At 50.9% G+C, this 10,450-nt stretch overlaps 1 protein-coding gene across 2 annotated transcripts; it reads right to left on the bottom strand.

Moving 5' to 3' along the window:
• Positions 1 to 334: 334 nt before the first annotated feature.
• LOC114853847 (transmembrane protein 125) lies at positions 335 to 10,173 on the bottom strand. 2 transcript variants are annotated; one of them, XM_029147672.3, is made up of 2 exons: positions 9,890 to 10,173; positions 335 to 2,353 (listed from the first exon to the last, which is right to left on the bottom strand). In XM_029147672.3, exon 2 carries the CDS (start codon positions 2,021 to 2,023, stop codon positions 1,325 to 1,327), a length of 699 nt encoding a protein of 232 aa, XP_029003505.1. In that variant the 5' UTR covers positions 2,024 to 2,353; positions 9,890 to 10,173; the 3' UTR covers positions 335 to 1,324. The 2 variants fall into 2 exon arrangements, with proteins under 2 accessions (XP_029003505.1, XP_055364133.1); XM_055508158.1 differs by having other exon boundaries at positions 335 to 6,026.
• Between the last annotated feature and the right edge of the window lie 277 nt (positions 10,174 to 10,450).

Consider the following 10,450-nt stretch of genomic DNA (forward strand, 5'->3'; position numbering starts at 1 on the left):
CGTTGTGTTCCAGGGACGGTGAGCGTTTTAACAGAAACAGTGCAGATTCAGTGTAACGTGATGCAGAGTATCAACGGTGCTGTTTTGTAAGTGCAGTGAAGTTCCGTGACTGCTCATGTGATACATTTGTGAGGAATTAAGGTCTGAGCCAAAACTACATCTAATATAATGAGGAGTGTTAGACACGTCCAACAACAGACCTGTGCTCAAATTAAAGACCTGCTCATTTTCAAATGAAAAGCATTAAAATGCATCTAAATCAGCTGCGTTATAGACGTGTGTGTCTTATTAGGACAAAGCGTAGAGAACTAGACAAACGGCAGACGGCTTCATCTCGCTGTGCATCTGCTGCTGCTGGTTATCAGAGCTTTATTGTGGTTGCCTTCCAGCAGGGACTAATGAAAACAATAATAAAATAAAAGTGAGACGACAGGTTTGGTGATTTTTCTCAGATTCAGCACAATGATTGATCCTTTCATACAGTTCAGTTCAGCAAAACATGGACCCAAGCGTGTAAAACAGAAGCAAGGTATTAGATCAGACATACTGTGTCGACGCACAAACAATAATCATACACTCTAAAGTGCTGTGATATAACTCTTCAACAATCACCTCGTCTTTCATCACGTGCTGGAAGTTAAACACAAACGCCACAATCACCGCATGATGCATGTCACCGAAACGAGAACACAACCTGATGTAGACGAGGCCCAGTGACCGGTCCGTCGGCTGGAGGTTCTGATACCTTCATGTGACCGTGGACGTAGATCAGGTCACGTTATCTCGCACACGCAGCCTGCGAATGCGCGGACGCCTCCTTTAACCACAGCCTCGAATGAGGTTTCGGCTTCATTCCATTCTGTCTAATCAAGCAGCTCTACCTTCACTCCACAGCTGACACCAGTCACATCATAAAAGGTCTCGCCCGTTTTGGAGCACACGTCCCTTTAGTATTAAATATATTTGGGCTAAATCTTGTGCTTTTTGATCCATTTCTTGTTTCGCATGCGTCAGTGCTGGAGAGCTGCAGACTGATGCTGTCTGTGCCATGCTCCGACAGTCACCGGTCCAATGGGCATTTAGATTTACAGCGATAAAAGGAACCCGGCGTCTAACTTTCCGATACCCCTCACATGCGGGTGACACACACAGCGTCCGTCCTCGTACCTGCTCTCGTACGCTAGAAAAAACGGCCGAGAGCTTTGCCGCGAAGTAGAAGGTCCTCAGTCAGTCTTCAGCGAGCGACACTTCACAAATTCAGTGAGGATTCCCAAAAGCTAAAGGTTCAAAGGGCCCAGAAGACGCAGTCACGATGAGCGACTCCTCATATGAGGTTGGCCAGGCTGGACGTGGTCTCTCTGCGAGCCTGGTGCTCCATGTGCCCCGAAACCGTGAAAATATTCCAAACCCGGTCCACCAGCCTGCGGCCGGGCCTCGTCCTCTCCAGCAGCACCACCACGAAGGAATAGATCCCGACGCCCACCACCGCAGCCCCTCCTCCGGCCACCAGCACCACCCCTGAGATGTACATGTCATTGAGGGCCTGGCCCGGCTTCGGCATGTGGTTGACCAGGGCCAGATGCAGCAGGACGCCTCCACAGATCAGCAGCGACAGCCCGGTGATCAGAACCACCAGCAGGTCGGACAGGCCGCCGCTCTTGAGCATGTCAATCCGCCGGCGGCTCCGCACGCAGTTCATGTCCTGCACGGCGGAGCTGAGCAGCTGCTTGAGCAGGACCCCCAGGGCCAGCAGGCACAGGGCCGTGCCCGTGCCCAGGCGCCACTCGCTGGACACGCTGGTGGTGGTGGAGAGGAGCCCCACCCCCCCCAGCCCGCAGCCCAGGATCAGCAGCACGGCCACGCAGTAGCACAGCAGCGACTTCCCCGGGTCCCGGAACCACCACAGCTCCACCTGCTCCTCCAGAATGCTGTGCTGGATTTGGGCCGGGTCCGCGGGCCCGCTCGGGCCCGGCTCCGGGCCCCGGGCGCGGCCCGGCGGGGGCAGGCTGTCCAGCTCAGGCATCCTGACGCCACTCCCATTCACATAGCTCAGGATCAGCTGATAACTCCAGGTTGGAGAGGTCCCGGCGCTGCTCCGAGTCGTATCCCAAATGTCTGAAAGCGTCGGGGCCAAATCTATAGAGAGAAACGGCAACGGATCAAATGGACTAAAAGCTTATTGTGCGCTCTCTCGGCCGTGACCCACGTGGTCCCACAAATCCATTTGTCTTGCGCCGATGAATGAAAATCCTTGTAGCTCACGCCGTCTGGACCCCGAGTCGACCCACAGCGCCGCGTCTCCGGATCCAGTCGAGGCCCCGCGGCGCCACAGAAGGTGGAGGGCTGCAGTCACCTGGAACAGAAGACAGATGCACAGGCGGTGGAGGCTGTGGGTCACGCATGTGAGTGCATGTCGAGTGTGTGGACGGCGACTTCCTGGTTCCTCCCTTCACGCACCTCGCTCTGTTTGGACTGAGCTGACGGCAGCAACCTTTTCTGTCTCTCATTATCGCTATGCTAATGAGTCGCTACAGAGGCGGCTGGATAAAACAAGCATCAGCTGCATGAACTAAACAATGCCCACACACACACACACACACACTCAAACCGCTAATGCACAAATGTAAATTTCCTTCCTCTCATCCTCCCAAACACACCCTCAGCTTGATGAATTCTCCCATTTGAACTTTCCACTAGTGTGTGTGGCTAATCTTCCTTCCTCTCTATCTACACTCTGCTGTTGCGCTCTTGTTTATTTTGCTGTACCTGGTAAAAATGTATTTTTTCTGACAGGCCCAATTCCCTCATCTCTCTCTTTCTCTCCCTCCTCTGTCTTTCCCCTCACTCAGCATATTGATTCTCTACTGTAGGACGCAGCCTCGTCACACTCCCATAATGCAATCATGCAAACATATGCAGCACGCACTCATAAACACACAAACACACGCCCTCAAGGTTATGGCTGCTGACAGCTCGTCTTTAAACCCGTCGCCGGCTTCATTTCCGCTGGACCCGCGTGACCCGACGCCATCTTGAAACCGCGGCGAGGGAAAACACTGGAAGAAAAGGCCCGGTCGCGTTTCTTATTAGCGCGGCACCGACTTGTAAAGCAGGAGAGTAACAGGGAGATATGAGGCGCTTACACAAGGTGTGAAATGAAGAGCGAGGTAATTACAGCAGAGCGGGAGGAGTGTTTATTGGCGACACGCTGTCTGGAAGCGCTTCACATCCTGGACCTGACGGAGGCTCGTGCGTCACTTGGAAATTAGTAGTAGGAAGGTGAAAATGTGAAAACCACCTGTGTCGCCGTGTGTGTGTGTGTGTGTGTGTGTGTGTGTGTGTGTGTGTGTGTGTGTGTGTGTGTGTGTGTGTGTGTGTGTGTCACTGGCACCGCCTCTCGTTCATCGTGAGGGATGAAAGTGGTGTTTTCTGCGCGTGTTGGTGGAGCCACTAATTAATCCCAGCTGGTTTGGGCTCCGAGTCACTGGCAGGTAGCGCCACAGAAATAGCTCTGTAATTGAGGTGCGTGTGTCTGAAACGGAGGCGCCAAAGGTGTTGAGAGTGACAAAACAGCGCGTGTGTGTGACATTCCATCTTTTTACTTTATTACTTTTGAAAACGTCTCCCTACTTTGTTGAAGCGTCGCAGTGGAGCGCGGCAGGAAAGCGTCCGGGAGGCGCCTGAACGCACCGCGGTTCTTCCCATTCAATCGAGGCCCTAACGACGTGAGTGCATCTCACTTCGAGCCGTTCCCTGCGCTTGCGCACACGCGGGGAGCGCGTCCTCCCTCCTTCATCACTTCCGTGACCTCTAGACTCATATCAGCTGTGTCATATTGGCCTCATAAATATCTGTGCAGAAGCGCCGACTCGCTGCTTCGCTCTCCGCCGGGCCTCTTTTAAGCAGCAGAGGCACAAACAATTCTCCCAGCTCCGCGCGGCGAACTCGGCCGCGGACCCGTTCCGGCGCCCGGAACCGCAGCGCCGTGATTGTCTGGAACCGAAGAGGCAGGCGACGGATTATTAGAGAGAGGCCGAGAGGCGGCGGTGGATCGTACTCGCAGAGCTGGAGTCTCACAGTGTGACTGCTGCAACAACATTGTCTACAAAGCAACCAATTACAGCAGCACAAAGTGACGCGCGCCGCGTTGTCAGCCGCGGAGCAGAACAAATAGCTTGTGGGCGCCTCGGCTCAGCTCCTGCTGTCTGGAAACACCTTCACCCAGGAACCAAACTCTTTACACCTGTGAACTAAAACCCACCAGCACATTATGCCTCGCCACCAGTCCTTACACCTTAGCTGTGAATTTTCACACTCCTCCCACAATGCTTTGCATATTCATACAATATGGATCCTCCGACGGGCCGCTGCACCTGACGGTAAAAACTAATTTGCTCTCATTTTGGCCAATTAAAGCTCAGAGCAACAGAGAGCTGAAATGTACCTTTCTATGCACGGTAGAGTATCTGCATGCAAAGCTTTTAAAAATGGTCATCAACACAAAGACCAAAGTGTGTGCACGCCCTCTGTTATGCTAATGATGATGAAACTGAGAAGTCATGAGCTGTGGATGCTGAGCAGCTTTTTCATTGTCCTCCTCTTTGTCCCTTTTGCCACGTTTATGCTTCCAGCGTGCGACGTCGCCAGAGGAGCTGTGCTCCGCAGTTGAAAACGCTGCGCTGCACTCCAATTACCTGGGAAGCTTTGGGACCGGGTAATCCCCCCCTCCTCTGACGGCCCGCTGCATCCGTTTCACCAGCCATTAGTGTCTCATTTGAATTGCTGGTGCGCGGTTCGTCTGGCGTTAGAGGCTAATCAGAGCGCGGTCAGCGGGCGGCGGAGACGGCGGCGACAGCCAGGGAACGCGCACATGCCAAAGTCCAGATCTGGGAAGAGCGCTGGGAATTCAGAGGGGGTTTCTGGAGTTAAATTGCAAATCTGGCTGCACAAAGCGGACGCTGGATGAGTTTGCAGCGGTGCAACACAGGATGTTACAGCTTTGGATGGAGGCAAACACCTACAGTAAAGAAGCGCTCGCATGTGTGTCTTTTTTTCCCAGTCGGGGAAAAACAACAGCTGCATCATTCAGAGGTGGGAAGGAACATTTCCAGCAGCTCCTTTACCATAAAAAACTCCTCTATGCTGATTTGCATTTGAAAAATAGCTAAATTTTTGCTGTGCATTTCAGCTTTTATTACTTCTGTCTAGATGCCATTAGAGGAGGGTGAATCAAGGATGGAGCTCAGGATGAGACTCCAGTCTAAGGTGGTGTCGCCTTAGACTGATAAACTGAGAGTCCTTCTCTTTCTTCGAGTGTATGTCGTCTACATTTAGAGTTTTGTCATGCTTGCGCCTTCTTTCCCGCAGAAACAGACTCCTCTGCTGAATAATCAAACCAAAAACACACCAGACGCGATTTAAAGGAAAGAAATGACGTCCTTTCGCTGCAGCTGCCTTTGGGGCGGAGCGCGTTTCTGTTGGGCTGAAGGCGAGGCCGCGGGACGCCGGGCGAGTGTTGCCGTGGTGACGAAGCAGTCCTCTCCTCACACACCCTCCTCTACTCAGGCGTTTATTCTCCCGGCGTCCCCACGGGCGTGGACAAGGGGTCAGGGTTGGCTCCATCTGTCTGTGCGATGGGCATCGGTGCCAAGCGCCACGGGGGCTGGAGGGAGGGGAAAGAATGCCTGTGTGGAGTGGGAGGCTAACGGATGTTTCTGAGCTGTCATCTGGGGTTCTGAATGGGGCCGAGCGAGTGGGCCGGGGTTACGGGGGTTCGAGGGGAGGAGGGCTGACGACGGAGGGAAGGGCTCTGGGCCGGGGATAGTGCTGAGCCTTCACGGCTTTTTCTTAGGGTTGCAAATGTATCTGGCAAAGAGGAACGGTGCTGAATAGGGCTTTATGCAGGCAAGCTGGATCTTTCTTTGGTGTCTACTATCACAATGGAGGCCTGAGACACCCAGGAAGCCGCACGCTGTCCGGAAACAGCGGGCGGACAATCGGGCAGTCACGGCGTCACGAGGGAAAACCTAAGACAGAGAGCGAGAAAGAATGAAAAGGCCTCAACGCTGGCTGCGTGTTGTCCCAGGGAGGTCAGCTCTCCAGCCATCAGCAGGTTTCAGCAGCAGTCCACCTCTCTCAGCTACACTTATCAATAATAGATATTAGAAATCTTTAAGCTGCAATAATTAATATGTTACACAAGAGGCATCAACAGAAACAAAGCGAGTTGCCTCTCAGCAGTTGAAGCTCCCTCAAAGCTCCTAAGTTACTTTCTGCACCAGCCTCCTGTTCTTATTCCAGTGCTACTGGGCCTAGTTATTGTTATGGCCGTCACCACCAGCATGGAGTCTGTGGTTTGAAATGACTTATAGCGCCTTTAAATACCGTTCATGGATGAATCGCTTTTTCCATACTCTGCCTTCACCGTAATCATTTCAAAATGCTTTTCTAAATCAAACTGTAGAACAATACCGTTCCTTCCAGCATCGCAGGGAGGACGCTGCACGCAGGCTTGGCTCTGTTCACGCTCCCGAAGGTTTTACACGGAGCCCTCGTATTTCAGCGCTGCCTCGGCGATGCTTTAATTCCACCCCTTTCTGAGCGAGCTCATTTCTCAGCGTACAGCTCAACGTGGCCCCGACCGGAGCCAGGACCTGCCCCCTGACGCCGTGTCCACCGGCGAGCACACACACACGGCCGTCTCCATCTGCTTTCCCCACCCTGCTTCACCGTCTCTCCCCTTTAGCCCTCGCTCTCCTCGCTCTCCTCCCTCTCCTTGCTCTCCTCACTCTCCTCGCTCTCCTTCTTACTCCCTTATCCAGCTAACTTCTTATCTCTGCTGTCCGCTCTGGCATTTTGGTGTTGTGCGATAGATAGATGGGGTGGTGCTACCCATCATTGCCCCATGCAGTTCCAGGTAAAAGGCTGCTGGAATCAAAGCCCCTGTGGCACTAATGCATGCAAGAAAATGCGTCCACCCAGCGCGCCGCGTCTGTTTTCATGCTGTGGTGTTTATATTGTTTTCTCAGTGAGAGTCTCTTGTTATTACCCCCTCATTGCCCCTCTGTATTTACTTCCTGTCACTCCCAGCAAATAAAACCCCACCTATCCATCAGCCTCAGTAAAACTCCTGAGTATTGTCAGCTGCCAACACTAGCACACATTAACAATACGGATCCATTTAATCGAAACACGATTCATGAAAATCCACCGAAAACGTCTTACTCGTAATTTACTGTGTTTAAATAGAGCTTCCTCTTCTCACTGGTGTTGATAAAAATACACAGACTCAAGGTTTGTCTTGGCCATTTGAAACCAAATGGGGCTTTTAAATACTGTGACCAGTTCAAGAAGCCTGTTTCCAGGCCTCCATCTTCGTACACAAAGACCGGATAAATAGCTTTTTTATTTGAAAGTTGGATGAAAACGAGCAGGACGATGAGCACGATGGCCACGCGCTGCTTTAACCCGACAGTCTGAGTGTTACAGGGGAACCTGAGCAGCTTCTTTCCTACAGCTGCAAGATTCAAACGCTAATCAGATCGCCAATTAACATGCTGGTCTCCTTCTGCTTCGCTCCTCATGCTGATGATGGTTGATGGGAACAGCTTTCTCTCGTTCGGCGTACTCCTAATTTTAGTTTGACTGTCTGTCTTGTTTGTTGACTACCTGAAGTGACATCTCCACACTGCAGCAGCATCTTCTGATTTAGATTGAGAAACCTGTGCTTTGGTATTTTTAGCCACATGGGTTGCTGCCTTAGTTGGTATAGAAACATCCTGAGAATGTCTGTAGCCATTCATGCTCCCTGAATCCTATTACTTTTAGTTCTTGCATCACCATAGAATCTATTTGTGGTTTAAAGGACCCGTCTCGTTAATGTGACTAATTGCTGTGAAATTTTGTAGACACTCATGGTGCTCACAGGACGATGTGTACAGTAATTCTACTGACCTTTTAGCTTACTCGGTGCGTTCAAGGTCATTTAGACTCTTATCAAGTCCATATGCTGAAACTAAAAGCTTGTCAGCAGCTTGTTAGCTTAGCTTAGTTTAGCATGCCGACATCAAATGGGGTAAGCTAATGAAATTGCCTCCTTTAGCTCAGTCGTTAACACTTTTAATCGATGAACACACAAAGTTTACTATTTTACACTTTGACTATAATCTAGACCTGTATCATCCTGGTTGCCTAGCAACTGGTCCTGGCTAAGAAAGCGTGTGGTCAAATACCTGCGAAACTAATGATTATCTCATCCGCTTCAGATGTACTTTGTGTTTAGCCCTAATTAGCAAACGATGGTCGCACAGGCCTGTGGAACCTAGGACTGCGCATGTTGTCACTGTGAGTCTGCAAAAGTTAGCATTCGTCAGAGTGTCCCAAAGATGCTAATGACTTCAGACTCGCATAATAAAAAACATGCAAGTTATGGAAAGCAATATGAGACGTGTGAATTTCCTCCAAACAAAATGTCTGACACTCTACACCCTAACTCCAGCTATATTGAATTTGTTTTATTGAGCCGATTGTGTTTATTGGTGGGTGTGTAATATGCCCAGGGACAGAGATGGACACAGTCAGTACAGCTGCTGTACACACAGTACATGCCTGAGTCTGTGTATCTGCTGACTGTGAAACAAAATGCCTCTCGGGGATATTTAAGATTCTACTCTCTACTCCATGTCACACAACTACACACAGACACACACCAGCAGCTCACCTATACACAGCTCATATAACTCCTCCACTTTACACAGTCATCCACAGATTCAATCACTGACTCACTTTGTTTTTTCTTCTGTTCTTTCATCCAGTGACTTCGGGCTTTTTCTAATGAGGCCTATCACATGCTGTTTTCAGGCTTCGCTCCTTTTAAGTGTTAGATCTAATCTTAAAAGGTCTTTTAAGAGTTTGAGGTGTGGGGAGAGCAAGGCTGCACAAACTGCCTCAGGTGCACCGTCATGAGTCATCGTTGCTTTTAGGAATAATGTGACAACAGATGTGTCGGAGCACGGATCGCGCCTGGACAGTATCTTAAACACAGCGTCCACCACATTTCTTCTCTATGTGGTTTATGGATTTTTCACAATGCAGCAAAACCGACCTGTGTCTGTTTGACAGAAACCCTATGAAATGTATATGAGGCCTTCGCCGTTACTGCTCGTGGCGTATTTGAATGCAGATCGTTCTGCTGGTGCAAAGGTTAGGGCGTGATACAGTGTCAACACGTTTTACTTCCCTGTTTTTGATGGAAACTGAACAGGCAATCCAATCTTCTGGGAACCCCCTGGACGCATAAACATTATACTGCCGCTACTGGGAGAAAGGTGGCCCCAAATCCAACAGTCCTGTGGCTCATAGGTCAGCTTCCTCCAGGTAATAAAACTGGGGTAATGTGGAAAAGGAGTGTCCAGAGTTCACATATCCGGAGACGGTTAATAATTACTTTGTAAAGATTTATTGGTCAGTCACAGCTAAGAACAATAGATTGTTTTTTGTTTAAATAGTCTACTGTAGTTGAACTTTAAAGCAGGTCAGGATCAAAGGGTCGTTGGAAGGGACGTGTCATGACAAGGACAACAATAATATTCATAGCAAACAGCTAACAACGGTCTAATACATAACAAGATAAATATTAAATATTAGGTTCAACCTAATAAAAAACCGTCTCGGATGAAATGCATGAACATCTGGGCTATATGTAATCAATAAGGTCCATACGCTATTAAAGCTGCCTGCGGATATCTATTGATATTATCGGCATCTGTTATCTGTTCAGGTGCGTGTTTAATTGTCAGGTGGGAAATATGAGGAGCAAGAACAGGTAGGAACGAAAGAAGACGTCGCTGAGTAAAGTTTTCCTCCGCCCGCGTCCCGTTCTTATTCTTACCTGTGCGCCCTGCTGTTCGGACTCTGATCCGCGCAGTGCAGCTCCGTCCGTCCTTATTTCGCATCCAGAACCAGCGTAAATGCGCACACGGAGCGCCAGCGCCGCCTGCGTCCGCTCGGCTCGCGTCAAAGCACCCCGCGTGCGAAGCGAAGCGAAGCGAAGCGAAGCGGCGGGATCCGCGTCCGTGGCCGCGCGTCCTGGCTGCGCGCTCTCCGCCCGCGCGACCGGCTCGCTCTGCCTCCGCTGGACGGACTTTCCCCGTTTAATGCAGGTGTGGCCGCGCGCGCCGGTGGGAGGGGACAGCGCGTCGGTGAGTCGAGCGCCGCGCACGGGTCCCCCGCAGGGAGCCGCAGCGCGCGAGGCGGGGAGCGACGGCTCGCGCTGGAGCGGGGAGGTCCGGAGGCTGCGCGCTGGAGCTTTAACCCGTCCAGTCCCCAAGGACACGCGTGTTATTTGTCTCCGCGCTACACGGTCGTTATCGAGCGAGTGTTAATGTAGTTATAAATGATTCCCATTAAGAGAGAGGAGCCTTTATTCTCATATCAATCACTTCGTGAGTCA

This window comes from Betta splendens, chromosome 4 (assembly GCF_900634795.4).
Source record: "Betta splendens chromosome 4, fBetSpl5.4, whole genome shotgun sequence".
Classification (NCBI taxonomy): Eukaryota; Metazoa; Chordata; class Actinopteri; order Anabantiformes; family Osphronemidae; genus Betta; species Betta splendens.